Source organism: Leucoraja erinacea, chromosome 8, assembly GCF_028641065.1.
Source record: "Leucoraja erinacea ecotype New England chromosome 8, Leri_hhj_1, whole genome shotgun sequence".
NCBI lineage: Eukaryota > Metazoa > Chordata > Chondrichthyes > Rajiformes > Rajidae > Leucoraja > Leucoraja erinaceus.
This window is the reverse complement of record NC_073384.1, coordinates 11,382,442-11,398,364: the sequence shown is the minus strand read 5'-3', so window position 1 is coordinate 11,398,364 and position 15,923 is coordinate 11,382,442. Positions and strand designations below refer to the sequence as shown.

The window sequence follows — 15,923 nt, the reverse complement described above, 5'->3', positions numbered from 1 at the left end:
TATTTGGTACTGAAACAGTATGTGAGTCTGAAGGAACATCATACTCGAAGAGACTTGGTAACTTTTGCACCAGCATTTCTATATTTCCGCGAGGAAATATAGCGAATCCAATCCTGACAAAATGCAGTTAGTTTAGCACCTACGGATCACGTTTAGTTTCGCATGTTCCTTAAAAAAAAACATAGACAATGTTCCGGAGAACGGGGCCTTTCTTAGTTTCACGCTGGAAGTCTCGTATCTATTGTCAATGTTAAATCCTAACCATGCACCTGACTGCAACGTGGAATTTATTACAGAGTGTAAATTCAAAGTCACTGAGTTCTGGGATTATGCTCAAGCAGACGTGAAGTGACAGGTGGATACCCTCGTTTGAAGGCTTTCATCGCCGCAGTCTTGTCTAACTTCTGCACAAAAAACTGCTTTCAAAGCAAATACTACCTTAGCGTCGGAGTGGGGGAGGGGTTGGAGGATGGTTGTTGAACAGTGGCAGTGCGAGGATCGTGTTCCCACCAGCGTTTGACTTCAACAAATGTATTTTAAAAACATTTCAGAAAGTTAAAAATTAACTCCAGATTTTACTCACATTGGAAAAAAATAGACACGGCCATTTGAAAGAACGTACATTTCGCCTCTTTAACGAATTACATCGAAATAAAATAAAACAACCCCTCTCTGGTGCCTAGATAACCCCAATCGTTCATTGAAGTAAGAAAGGTGACAGTCCCAAGTCAGCACGCCGGAGCCGATATTCAATTGACCATGGAATTGCCCACACCTTCAGCAGTTCATATGTTCATAAGAGATCGGAGCAGAATTAGAACATTCGGCCCATCAAATCTACTTCGCCATTCAATCTACTTCCCCTCTTAACCCCATTCTCCTGTCTTCTTCTCATAACCCCTGACATCCGTATTAATCTGAACAAGGGTCTCGACCCGAAAGATCACGCATTCCTTCTCTCCAGAGATGCTGCCTGTCCCATTGGGTTACTCCAGCTTTTTGTGTATATTTTCGGTTTAAACCAGCATCTGCAGTTCCTCATACACCAATCAAGAATCTGTCTATCTCTTGCTTAAAAATATCCATTGACTTTGACTCCACATCCCCTTCCTACAGTTTAAGTTGAGAACTTCGACCAGGTACCGGCTCCCAACAGGAATTTGAAAGACTTCGACCCTCTCGTCTCGGAGTTGGTAGTTCGAGACCCATTTCACAAGCTTGAGCTGTAGAGCAAAGCAGGTTCAGCTGCGCGGTGCTGGTTAAGATGCCGCTTTTCGGGCGGGCTTGTAAACGACCCCCCTCCCATCTCTTGAATTAATTGCAAGCAGTACAAACGTGAGTGGCACTCCGACTCTATCCCATAGTCAACATCGTGAACGGATTAATTCATTATTGTCACAATACTGTTCCCGGGGTGCATTCTGCATTGGGAATAGACAATAGACAATAAACAATAGGTGCAGGAGTAGGTCATTCGGCCCTTCAAGCCAGCATCGCCATTCAATGTGATCATCCCCAATCAGTACCCCGTTCCTACAGTCTCCCCATACCCCCCGACTCCGCTATTTTAAGAGCCCTATTTAACTTTCTCGTGATAGCATCCAGAGAACCCGCCTCCACCGCCCTCTGGGGCAGAGAATTCCGCAGAATGGCGGCCACTTTTCTCAAAGTCTAACAACAATATACCCTATGTGGGAAAGAACTCCAGATGCTGGTTTAAACCGACGATAGACACCAAACGCTGGAGTAACTCAGCGGGACAGGCAGCATCTCTGGAGAGATGGAATGGGCGACGTTTCGGGTCGAGACCCATCTTTTTCCTTCTCTTCAATAATATGCGATGGTTCAATGGATCAACTGTTTATTTATTATCTGCTGTACCACGGTACAGTGAAATTATTTTTTTGGTTGCATTCAGATCAGTAAGATTATTGCCATACATAATGCCGCACAATCTCCGAATTCTGGGCCATTAGCTGTAACGTGCATTGGGACGGTAAAAGCGCTATACAAATGCAACTTTCTTTTTTCAAAATGAAAGCATTACATTTTGAATCGTTTCCTCTAGTGTTCGATGTTCTGCGTACGGATTCGAAAAAAAAAATCTAAGGACAATCTGTAGGAATGAAATGTAGATAAAGTTATTTCGGCAGAGACACGGGATGTTGGGGGTAACACGGCGGGTCAAGTAACATCTCTGGAGAAGGTTAATGCACACAAAATGTTGGACAACCTGTTTAGGGGACGTTTCGGGTCTGGATCATTTTCTTCGGAGATGCTGCCTGAACTGCTGAGTCACTCCAGCATTTTGTGTCTATCTTTGGTATAAACAAGCATCCGCAGTTCCTTTTTGTTGCATTAAAGATTACATTGGGCGTTGGTGTATTTGGTTGGCATGTTTGCCGGAAGCCAACGTGATGGGGCATTTGCATATTTATAAGTACTATGCTGGTTCGGCCGGAACTCACACAAAGTGCTGTAGTAACTCAGCGGGCCAGGCAGCATCTATGGAGGACATGGTCAGACGATGTTTCGAGTCGCAACCCTTCTTCAGACGTCGATTCGTTCTTTAGGGTCCAGACCCGAAACGTCGCCAATTTAGTTTGAAGAATTGCCCCAATCAGAAACATTTCCTATCCGTATCCGCTAGAGATGTCGCCTGACTTGCTGAGTTACCCCAGCACTTTGTGTTTTTCTCAAGAATCGATCATCTGAAGCTGGTTGTGTTTTCTTTCTGACAAGATGCCCAGCTAGTTTTTTACTTGAAGCTAGTTTTTTCTTGAAACATTTAGGTAGAAATGAGAGAATAAACATATTGGATACACTTAAATAGGCCGAATAACAACTACAGAATCTGATTAACATCTAGAGGTGATATTTTGAATTCTTGATAATGACACCATAGATTTAGTTTAGTTTAGTTTAATTCATTATTATCACCACGTGTCTCGTGGTACAGTGAAAAGCTTTTGTTTGCCTGGTGTCCAGTCAAGGAAAAGACTGTACATGAATACAATCAACCCGTCCACGGTGCACAGATAAAGGATAAAGGGTACACCATTTAGTCCAAAATATAACATTGGTCCGATAAAGTCCGAAGCCGCCAGGCCCGCTGTGGATTTCAGGAGAAAATCATCAGATATTATCAGCTATAATTTCAAAAATAAAGTTCGCCCTTTCTATAAACGAAACTGAACTGAATTCCCAATGGGATCAGTTCAGATCAGATCAACTGGAGATGATCAGCCATCTCAGTGTTAGAACAGGCTGGAGAGGCCGAATGGCTTACTCCTACTCGCCCAATTGTCAATCTACCCTTGCGTCCTACTAGCCCCTAAACACCATCTGGAATGTATACGGGGCCCTTTTTTTGTTAAAATTGTGATCAGGACGCTATGTAAATTCAGTTCTTTAAGACTGACAGCAAATGCAAAGCGTGTTTTGTCAATGGAATAGCTATAAACGGGGTTGGTAAACCAACATTGTTAACGACAATGAAACGGTTTTTTTTTGTTGCGAGAAGTCTGTTTCCTTAAGAAATTTGTTTTTTTCCTTCTTTTCTTGCTTTTATTTCAGTGGCGGAGAGAAAACCCGGGAGCCCGGTTAACAAGCCGCACGAAGCTCTCAGGAACGCTCATGGCCTCTCAATCGCAGTCTCCAGCACATAATGGCGTGTAATGTCGGTAATGGGACATGTGTAACAAACCACAGCCTCTGCGCGAATCGGACCCTCAATCGCAAGGTTTATTTCAAAGAACTGAAACATTTTGGGGGGATTTTTGGTTGAAGAAAAAAAGATGCATTGAACAGCACTACATTTAAAAAAAAAAATCCCCTGCACAGAATAGGTGTCCGGTTAGAGGTCTCTACAACGTAAATACAGCGAAGAAAACGTCAACTATAATTTAAGGGGCGAGAATCAGCACAGTCCTCTACATTCAGGGCACGATATTTATTCAGTTCAATATGGTGTTGGTGACGGGGAGGTCAATTGTCTTCATTTAGTCTCATGTCGGAAATCATATCTGTATGTAGCTGGTAGGAATATAAACTCATAAACCCATATAATCACAACCGACCTGCTCATTTAACGCAGGCTTTGCCTATAAATCTGGTACCGTTCATTACCTTGCGAGTAAGGTACTTTTAGTAAGGATTAATGTTTTTTTTTGTTGTACATAGCTTTACCAAACCTGGCTAACGCGTAGACGATGTGAAAAAAAAATTGTGAACATAATGTATATCCGAAACTATAAATGTACAAAATATTTTGCCCTCGCGGTTTATTTTATATTTTTATTTTTTGAATTTAAAAGATGCATTATTGTTGAAATAAAACAACGTTGAAAATAGACGGCTGCTTTTGCTTCGAATCAAACCACCAGTTATCCCTCAGTAGAAGCTACCTGGGCTGCTGAATGTTTTCCGTTTTCGTTACATTTTTCCAGCATTGGTGGTGTTTTGTTTTTATACAAGTGGAACAAATTCACAAGCTGTTCCACTGGACGGACATACAATGATTTACAAGCGCTGTTTGGATTTCAACCTGACTGGATTGACAAGGACCCTAGCCCAATTATTTAGGGTATTTGTGCTACAATTAGCTGAAACGCAGTACATTTCCATCGTATATTTGTCCCCCCCTAATATTTCACCTGCTCATTTAGATTACTTTTTGAGCGAAAGAACAGAATTGTCGCTGGTGCAATACGTTTGCCGAAATGCGAAACCTTTATCATTAACACCATACATGCCGGGGCCTCGTGAAGCATATTCAAGTACACAATTCTAACCTTACATGAATAACACGTCAAAACATGTTTGGTTGCCTCTCTGTAAGGAAAAATTGCGTTCGTTGCAAGCCAGTTATGTGGCTGTTACAATTCGCTTATCATTTAAAAAAAAAAAAATCTTCGGGCAAGAAGATAATCGGACGAATTCACAGCCGCGCTAGTTGGGTTGTAGAACTGGGTATATCCTGGAACACAAAAAGCTGGAGTAACAGCGGAGCAGGCAACATCTCTGGAGAGAAGAAATAGGTGACTGGTCGAGACCCGGTCTGAATAAGAATCTCGACCCGAAACGTCACCCATTCCTTCTCCCCAGAGATGCTGCCTGTCCCGCTGAGTTACTCCAGCATTCTGTGTCTATCTTCGGTTTAAACCAACAACTGCAGTTCCTTCCAATACATATGTCGCTAAACAATTATTTGTGGTGATGTGCAAGTGATCGGGATTCTCCATCTAAGCCCCAACGTTATTATTAATTTGGTAATAATATATGTGGGACCTGCATCGTTTGCCTGAGATCCCGTTTTTCACAATGGCGTCATCTTCAAATTGTCAGTCATTCATAACCAAACGATTATTTTGACGTAGTGAAGTAACTTTTGAAATCCTATTATTAAGTCCGCTATTGGTGCGCGGTGATAGAGCTGCTGCCTTCCAGCGCCGGAGACCCGGGTTCGATCCTGACCTCGGGTGCTGTCTGTACGGAGTTTGTACGTTCTCCCCGTGACCTGCGTGGGCTTTTCTCCGGGTGCTCCGGTTTCCTTACACACTCCAAAGTCGTACAGCTTTGAAGGTTAATCGGCTTCGGCAAAATTGTAAATTGTCCCAGGTGTGTGTAGGATAGTGTAGGGTGAGCTCTGGGAGGCGCGGACTTTGTGGGCCGAATGGCCAGATTCCACGCTGAATTTCTAAGCTATTCATATTTCAAATGCCACACGGCTGCGGGGTATTGTCGATGCCTGCATTCGTTCCAAAACCCGCGTTGAATTTGGGCTTGGGAAGGGGTTGTGATTATATGATCGGCACGGTCTTTACCGCGTCAATAATGGACACGTTATTGGAATCTACGCTTACACGAAACCCACTTTAATCATATGTCCACTTCACTGCTCCGACCCCTCCGCAACAAAACATCCTGTAATACCTGAAAGCCTTGTCTGAATTTATTAATGTTTTCAAATGCTGAACATCGATTCTCCGTCTTGATGTTGATTTACACGATAGGGTTTCCACAAACTCCTGTGCAGAGCGAATAACTCGCAATTTATTTTATCACTTAAACAAAGATGCTTTCCATTCAACCAATTACAACGTTAATGCGTTAAAGGACTGGGGTTCGATCCCGACCACGGGTGCTTTCTGCACCGAGTTTGTGAGTTCTCCCTGTGAGCTGCGTGGGTTTTCTCCGGGTTCTCCGCTTCCCCTCCACACCACAGGTTTGTAGGTTAATTAGATTGGTACAATTGTAAACTGTCCCCAGTGATAGTGTTAATGTGCAGGGATCGCTGGTCGGTGCGGACTGACCAAATGGCCTGTTTCCACGCTATATCTCTAAAACTAAACTAAACCTAAACTAAATGGTTGTGTGAAAAGTGTTTTATTTCCCCTCTTCAATATACGTATTCCGGCATTCTTAAAAAAAAAAATTCACTTATACATCGGATTGGCAACAGACTTTATATTATAATATATGTATACACACCTATATATACATGTGTGTGTGTGTGTATGTATATATATAATAATATATATATATATATATTAATATATATTTATCAATTCACGTTGACATTGGTTGAAAGAAAATGCATTGTTTTTTAAGATGAAATAAATCTTGCAAAAATACTTTTCGATTTCAGACTAACTGTAAAAAGCTTTAGTAATTTTTAAATGAAATAAAAAATAAAAATGTTATGTAGCACTTGGTTGCACGTCGCCCGTACAGCAATTTTCAGGGACATGCCGATGGGGGAAGAGAGGGTGCCAGCAACTCGAAAATAAACACTTAAAAACGGAGAACAAGGGTAGGCAAGAAAACGGAAAACCTTCATTATATTTTAGTACTAGTCACTTAGAAGGTCTCCCCCTCCCCATTCCCCGCCCCACCCCGCTTTATAGTACGAGTGCCAGGCAAACCTAATGGGTTCCTTGCGAGGCATCTCTATAATGAGGGGGTCGTCATTGTGCAACTTTGGAAAAAATCGATAACGTTTGTGTGCAAAAAAAAAATCAAATCAAATTTATGCGAAAATATTTTAATTCCGCAAGTAGGCTGAATAATTAATAGTGGGCGCCAGGTACATTTCCAAATGTGCAGAAGGACAATTATGAGATAAAAATTGTCTTTCCAAGAAGTCGGTGATTCGGAAAGCGGCGTTGCAAAAGGCCACACCATCCTCTCCCGGGCTAAGCTGCCGATCCATTGTATCGAGCAACCTGGATAACTATGTGTAGGAAGGAGTTGCAGAAGCTGGTTGAAACTCATCGTTACTTTTTTTTGCATATCTTTCATTCGTTTTTTCTATATCTCTCCACATCACTGTCTATATCTTGCGTTCCCCTTTCCCCTGACTAGTCTGAAGAATGGGTCTCGACGCATTCCTTCTCTCCAGAGATGCTGCCTGTCCTGCCGAGTTAACTCCAGCATTTTGTGTGGCAGCTGCTTTGATTTTTCAGTGTTCTAGAATTGAAAACATAAACACACATCATAAGTGACATTAGCAAAAAAAAAACACACAGCTGGATAAATGGAAAGATAATCAGGTTAAATATGAGATTAATTTTGCTTTCAGGGTAATAGTTGGAGTACATGTTCATGTTCATAAGTTACAGGAGCAGAATTAGACTGTTTAGCCCATGAAGTCTACCGCCATTCAATCATGGCTGATCTATCTTTCCCTCTCAAACACATTCTCCTGCCTTCTCCCCATAACCCCTGACTCCCATACTAATCAGAATCTGTTCATCTCCGCCTGAAAAAATATTCATTGACTTGGCCTCCACAGCTTTCGGTGGCAATGAATTCCACAGATACATCAATCTCTGACAAAAGATTTAGTGTATTGTATTGTGCTCAAGTCTTTTATAACTTGTGCTTTCAAAAATTGTATTCAGCTAAGAGATTTAAAGTAGACAATGGGTGTAGTAATAGGCCATTCGGCCCTTCGAGTCAGCACCGCCATTCACTGTGATCATGGCTGATCATGCACAATCAGTACCCCGTTCCTGCCTTCTCCTCATATCCCTAGACTCTGCTATCTTTAAGAGCTCTGTCTAACTCACTCTTGAAAGCATCCAGAGAATTGGCCTCCACTGCCTTCTGAGGCAGAGAATTCCACAGATTCACAACTGGCTGGGTGAAAACGTTTTTCTTCATCTCCGTTCTAAATGGCCTACCACTTATTCTTAAACTGTGCCCCCCGGTTCTGGACTCCCCCAACATCGGGAACATGTTTCCTGCTTCAAAATGGTCAAAGCAGTTTGTTCTAACCCCCACGCCAATTTTGTTGACAAATATTCTTTATTCTTACAGGTTTTAACATTATACCATAATATAAGTTCTGTATTACTCTGATCCAAATGTTTAAGCATTAAAACCAAACATGCCAAGGACATCATTTCTGGATATCCTAAGGAATGTTCTGAAATACTTAAGGCATTTGGAAAATATGAAATATTGAAGAATTTTTATTTTCTAAAATCCTTAATTATTTTTAAGGTCTTGAAATACATGGGTATCAAATATTAGAGATGGGCAGCAAGGTTTCACCAAGAAAACCAACAAGATGTAAGACTGTCACCATAATGCTGGGTTGATAAAAAAAAATTAATATTGAATTATTTCCTCCAGGCATCGCCCCGTAATCCACTGCTGTCCTTTAACACATTTAGTTTCACATCTTATTTGAATATTCTTGGCACAGAAATTGAATTTATTCAATGTACACACTCAAATGCAAAATGTCTGCAGTTTGAACACCTTCATGACAATAATAATGAAACATGACAAAGATGCAAATGCTTTTTTAAAATGTTGTCATGAGTGTAAACAGTAGTCTTCTCTGAGCCATAGAGTCATAAGGCACGGAAATAGTCCCTTCAGCACAACTTTCCCATGCACACCTGCCTGCATTTGGCCTATATCCATCTAAACCTTTCCTGTCCGTGTCCTGTCCAAATGTGTTATTTATTTATTGAACAGTTCAGAACTATCGATAAATGTTTTTATCAATGTATAGATTGTTCATGAACATGTAATTCTAAAGTAGCAAAATCGGTCATTTTGCTACTGGGCTCGTGTGCATATAATATAATCGCTAATTGGTGTTGATATCATGATTTATACTTCATTGCACCTTGATTGTATTTTGACATATATTCTTAAACTGAAGGATTTTGTTTGCTTTGCCTTATTGGAGCATGAACTGCCGATTATTATCTATTTCAACCTTAGGTTTAGTTCAGTTTCAGTTTAGTTTATTGTCACATGCACCAAGGTACAATTAAAAGCTTTTGTTGAGTGCTATCCAGTCAGCAGGACAATAGCACATGAATACAATTGATCCATTTACAGTGTATAATGATAAGGGAATAACATTTAGTTTAGTTTAGAGATACAGCGTGAAAATAGGCCTTATGGCCCACCGAGTCCACACCGACCAGCGATCCCCGCACATTAACACTATCCTGCACACACTAGGGACAATTTACACTTATACCAAGCCAATTAACCTATAAACCTGTACGTCTTTGGAGTGTGGGAGGAAACCGAAGATCTCGGAGAAAATCCCAGCGGTCATGGGGAGAACGTACAAACTCCATCCAGACAACACCCGTTGTCGGGATCAAACCCGAATCTCTAGCGCTGCAAGCACTGTAAGGCAGCAACTCCGCCACTCCACCGCTGCGCCACCATGCTGCCCCGTTTAGTGCAAGGTAAAGCCAGCAAAGTCCGATCAAGGGTAGTCCGAGGGTCATCAAAGAGATAGTAGTTCAGCACAGCTCTCGTTTATTTTATTTTATTTTATTTTATTGAGTCATATGTTTCTGATGATGAAGCAAGAGTAATTCTATATAGCTGGCATACTGGTGATAGTGAGGGAACAGAATATTACTATGAGACCACATTGAATGTCCCCAGCACAAGCAGATCTTGCTTATAGGGGGTTTCGGCCCGAAACGTTGCCTATTTCCTTCGCTCCATAGATGCTGCTGCACCCGCTGAGTTTCTCCAGCTTTTCTGTGTAACCATCTTGCTTATACATGTTTGCAAGCACTGACCATTTTAGCAATTTTTAATACAAAAATAAGTTTGGAAAATGACTCCTTAAGTACATACATTTACAAGTAAAATACATTTTCTTTGTTTGTTATAATTGCAACTAAGGTGTTGCTCACAATGTTGTAATGGTGATACAATAGGGATTAAAGTTCCAGCTGTGGCATTTCTTTACTCAGTATTGCAAATTGCAGCATCTCAACAGAAAATTGAATTCTGATTTCAACAAAATCTTTTGCTAATCAGTGTTTTCTTTTTGCTTTTTGACTATTTTCATGAATTAATAAATTATCCTTTTTATATCTATCGTTTTATTGTATGGAAATGTTAAAAAAAAAACAGTTTTCCCCGAGTACAAACTCAGGTTAGATTTTGCAATCCATACATTTTTGTTCTGTATTCTGCTAACCTTGCACAAGTAACAACTCACCATAACTTTTAAAAATAATAACTGCAAAACCTGTCATTTCATGCCTTCTTCCCACAGAATAGCAATTCCCACTTTTCCATCACGTTTTTGACTGATCATTCAATTCTCATCTGCCAGGCTGTGAGTTAGTAAGTGCTGTCAAGTATGCACAGTCCAAATAAATATAGAAACAGGTTAAAACCCATGCAGTGTATTTGCAAATGCTGTCATAAACAGTTTCCAAGACACTTTGAATGCAAGTAATTCGTTTTAACACCTTGAAAATATCATCAAAATTTTGGATCACATTAGGAAAATATCTCATGTAATTACAGTTTTTGATCATTCATCTAATTAAAATTTTGTAAGGACCATACTCAAATGTTTGATTAAATAAAGACATGTTTGATGATAGACACATTAAAGATGATGCCCTTCCTTATTGTGCATCTGTTTTGAGGTAATGTGATTCTGGCATTATAGTTTAACTCCATCTGCAGTCAATGGTATGGAGTTGAATCACCTTGATATTTTTCTGACAGAAGAAGCAGAGTACTTCCATGAGGTAAAACGCATTGAGTTTCTCAGCTTATTGGCATGGGAGAAATCACAACACTGAGTATTAGTTGGAAATGAGAGGTTAACGACTTTCTTAAAGTTGGAATGTAGAAAATATGGGCCTCATTGTAACAAATATTTTCCAAACAATACAGATCACAAATAGAAATTGAATTCTCAGTGATCTCGAGGTAATAAGTAACATAGAAACATAGAAACATAGAAATTAGGTGCAGGAGTAGGCCATTTGGCCCTTCGAGCCTGCACCGCCATTCAATATGATCATGGCTGATCATCCAACTCAGTATCCTGTACCTGCCTTCTCTCCATACCCCCTGATCCCTTTAGCCACAAGGGCCACATCTAACTCCCTCTTAAATATAGCCAATGAACTGGCCTCAACTACCTTCTGTGACAGAGAATTCCAGAGATTCATCACTATCTGTGTGAAAAATGTTTTTCTCATCTCAGTCCTAAAAGACTTCCCCCTTATCCTTAAACTGAGACCCCTTGTTCTGGACTTTCCCCAACATCGGAAACAATCTTCCTGCATCTAGCCTGTCAAACCCCTTAAGAATTTTGTAAGTTTCTATAAGATCCCCCCTCAATCTTCTAAATTCTAGCGAGTACAAGCCAAGTCTATCCAGTCTTTCTTTATATGAAAGTCCTGACATCCCAGGAATCAGTCTGATGAACCTTCACTGTACTCCCTCTATGGCAAGAATGTCTTTCCTCAGATTAGGAGACCAGAATTGTACGCAATACTCCAGGTGTGGTCTCACCAAGACCCTGTACAACTGCAGTTGAACCTCCCTGCTCCTATACATAGCAAAATCCCCATGGCCCTTTGTGTAAGATTTCTGAAAGCAGGATGCCATCTGTATTACTACTACACATTCGACATGTTCATGTCCATAGGTTCCAGGAGTAGAATAAGGCCATTTGGTCCATCAAGTCTATTCTACCATTCAATCATGGCTGATCTATCTTTTCCTATCAACCCCATTCTCCTGCCTTCTCTCCATAAGCCCCGACACTCTAATCAAAAATCTGTCAATCCCCGCCTTAAAAATGTCCAATGACTTGGCCTCCACATCCGTCCGAGGCAATGAATTCCACAGATTCACCACCACCTGGTTAAAGATACATCAATAATTAATGGTAAATTTATGTAATGTTGCAGTGTATGTCTTAAAAGTTTCCCTGATAAATCCCCATGTTCAGTTTACGGTGGAATTTGTAGTTACATCTTCTCCTAAGTGGTGGTGCTGTGTTCCTGCATTTCCAGGGCCTTTAGCCAGTACTGCTGAGAAATTCTGCCATTAGTTCTACTCTGCTTTACAGACTGCTAAAAATCTCGTAAAGGTATGATGCAAATCAAGAGGCCAATGAATGATTTACAAATGGGGATTAAATCCAGTCCAGATGCATTGACTTAATTCTCCCCTGCTCTCCAAACTCTTATCCTTTGAAGATGACATTTGGTCTTCACCTCGCGGGAAATGCCATGGGAGATTGATGGGCGACTGCATGGGAGCTTTGAGCTACAAGTGTAACCCAAGCAAGGTGGACTTAACAAAGTAATCCCGAACAGCCCAACTTCACCAGTTCAGCTTGATTACTTTTTCTTTGGGAAATCTCTCAAAATCTCTTCAGTGCCATGCACTCTGTACAAAGTAGTAAAAACCATCAAATCGATGACAATTAACAAATGTACCAAAGGCTAGAAATATTGGCAATACGCAATGGTTCAAGTAACATTTGAAGCAAAATGAGAGTGATCCCAGGAAGGGTTGGGTTAACATGATGAGTGTTGGACGGCACTGGGCCTCTACTCGTTTAGGATGAGGGGGGGACCTCATTGAAACTTACCGAATAGTGAAAGATCTGGAAAGAGTGGATGTGGAGGAGATGTTGATTGCCACAGATGGCTGTGGAGGCAAAATCAATGGATATTGTTAAGGCGGAGATTGATAGATATGAGTGTCAGGGATTAGGGGGAGAAGGCAGGAGAATCAGGATGAGAGGGAAAGATAGATCAGTCATGATTGAATGGCGGAGTAGACTCTATGAGCCGAATGGTCAAATTGTGCTACTATAAGCTATTCTAATGTGTTGCTCATCTACCTAGCATTGTGAATAAGTTATTAGGTTTTTATCGAGAGAGGTCAGTTGGAATTCCAATGCAATGGTAACATTTACCTTCAAGTACCAGTTGATCTGTTGTAATACGTGTTTCCAGAACACGTGGGATATAATTCGAGTGATGGATTAGGGAACTCTATGTGCATTACTTCAATTAAATTGGTAATACCATGATTTGATCGGGAACTAGACAACTACTTAAAAGTTACATTGAAAATTAATAAGCAGACAAAAAGCTGTCATGAATTTAAACAGTATTGGGGAAAAAACCTGTTTCCATGTATCCTCCCTACAGTAATCAGACACCGTTGTCCTTTATTGCTATTTTAAACGTATGGCTATTGAAATTGACAAGCAATTGCTTCTATTGACAAATGTGCAATTATACTCAATTAAAAAATGTAACATACAGCCTTTAGTATATTTAGCTTGCAGTATCTTGCAAAACTTGTTGCTACTAAAAAGTCTTTAATTTTGTAAATCCTGTAGGAAAAGCGACTTTTTATTGTGAATTTGAAACTCCAGCACCAACCTCCTTTCTCCCATCAATACAATTGTCTTATAATGAGAATTACACATTCTCCCTGTGACCATGTGGATTTCTCCGGGCGCTCCGGTTCCCCCCCCCCCCCCCCCACATTCCCAAAGACGTGTGGATTTGTAGGTTAATTGGCTTCTCTAAATTGCCCCTTATTTTTAAGGACTGATGAGAAAATGGATAACTTAAACCTAGTGTGAACTGGTAGACACAAAACACTGGAGTAACTCAGTGGGCCAGGCAGCATCACTGGAGAGAAGGAATTGGTGATGTATCGGGCCGAGACCAGGTGTTTGATGGTCAACATGGACTTGGTGGGCTGAAGGGCCTGTTTCTATGCTGCATCACTAAACTGAACTAAACTAGATCATGAAAGCACATGAATACTGTATACAACATGCAACATCTGTGGGGCCAAAGGGATGGTCGACATTTCAGGTTGAGAGCCTGCACAGGACTCAAATCATTGTCTATTCCTACTCCTCCCCAATCGTTGCTTGGCCTGAGGTTCTATCAGGGGAAAATCAGGATTGAACACGCCTGTGGTGGTCAGAGGGTGGTGAATCTGTGGAATTCTTTGCCACAGACAGCTGTGGAGGCCAAGTCAGTGGATATATTTAAGGCAGAGAAAGATAGATTCTTGATTAGTATGGGTGGCAGGGGTTATGGGGAGAAGGCAGGAGAATGGGGTTAGGAGGGAGAGATAGATCAATCATGATTTAATGGTGGAGTAGACTTGATTGGCCGAACGGCCTATTTCTGCTCCATTCACTTATGAACTTGTACATGGTCACAGGCTAGAGATTGCCAAAAATCAGTGTAGATGTTATACATCTTCAAGAAGGCTAAGAGCATGAGTCTGCTTGAGTCTTCTTCTCGGTTGTCACCTAACCCCTCCCACGGCTCAGCTAGGCATGATGACTGGCATTATGAAAGCTCCCCAAAAGACCCCTTTGCTGTGAAGGCCAAGTGAATGGATATATTTAAGGCAGAGATAGATAGATTCTTGATTAGTATGGGTGTCAGGCATTATGGGGAGAAGGCAGGAGAATGGGGTTAGGAGGGAGAGATTGAACGGCGGAGTAGACTTGATGGGCTGAATGGCATAATTCTGCTCCAATCACTTATAAAGTTATGATCTTATGATCTGTGTATTATGGCGAGCTGTTGCTGTAACTCTCCGTAGAACCATCAACTACCCATAAGTATAATCTGGCCCTTTCTACGTGTTCTATAAGTGCAAGCCACATGGAAGACTGTTAAAAACCCTTTAACTATGGCAATTAAGTGCGGGCGATAAATTATAGCCTTAGGACGATAGCCAAACCCCAAGAATGGATTAAAACATTTTAAATTGCAGAATGCAAAAAATATTGGTCTGCATTAAAAATGCTGTGCTTGATGCTTCCACCCTTTCTGGAAGAACTTGTCACTGGTTTTAGTTTTGGGCTTCACATACTTATGAATTTACAGGAGTCTCTGCCTCAGAAAGGCAGCCAGCATCAACAGAGACCCACACCACCCTGGCCACAAACTAATTTCATCCTTGCCATCGGGAAGAAGGTACAGGAGCCTGAAAGCTGTAACGTCCGGGTTCAGGCATAGCATCCTCCCTGCAGCCATCAGGCCATTAAGATTCAAGATTCAAGATTCAAAAGAGTTAGCTGTGAGGGGGATGCTAGGAGGCTGCAAGGTGACTTGGATAGGTTGGGTGAGTGGGCAAATGCATGGCAGATGCAGTATAATGTGGATGAATGTGAGGTTATCCTTTGGTGGCAAAAACAGGAAAGTAGACTATTATCCGAATGGTGGCCGATTAGGAAAAGGGGAGATGCCACAAGACCTGGGTGTGATGGTACACCAGCAATTGAAAGTAGGCATGCAGGTGCAGCAGGCAGTGAAGAAAGCGAATGGTATGTTAGCATTCATAGCAAAAGGATTTGAGTATAGGAGCAGGGAGGTTCTATTGCAGTTGTACAGGGTCTTGGTGAGACCACACCTGGAGTATTGCGTACATTTTTGGTCTCCTAATCTGAGGAAAGACATTCTTGGCATATAACGGGAGCAGAGAAGGTTCACCAGACTGATTCCTGGGATGTCAGGACATTCATATGAAGAAAGACTGGATAGACTCGGCTTGTACTCGCTAGAATTTAGAAGATTGAGGGGGGATCTTATAGAAGCGTACAAAATTCTTAAGGGGTT

General features: G+C 41.3%; 1 protein-coding gene across 4 annotated transcripts in view; it reads left to right on the top strand.

The window, feature by feature from the left end:
- LOC129699310 (paired box protein Pax-1-like) overlaps window positions 1–15,923 on the top strand; it is a 46,853-nt gene that overhangs the window by 12,059 nt on the left and 18,871 nt on the right. For 2 of the 4 annotated variants that reach the window (XM_055638971.1, XM_055638974.1), the window contains exon 5: window positions 3,577–4,354. The exons of the other annotated variants lie outside the window; for them this stretch is intronic. In XM_055638971.1, coding sequence (XP_055494946.1) covers window positions 3,577–3,668 — 92 coding nt within the window. In that variant the 3' untranslated portion in view covers window positions 3,669–4,354. Of the gene's footprint in view, window positions 1–3,576; window positions 4,355–15,923 lie in introns of those variants that run through there. 4 annotated transcript variants of the gene reach the window in all.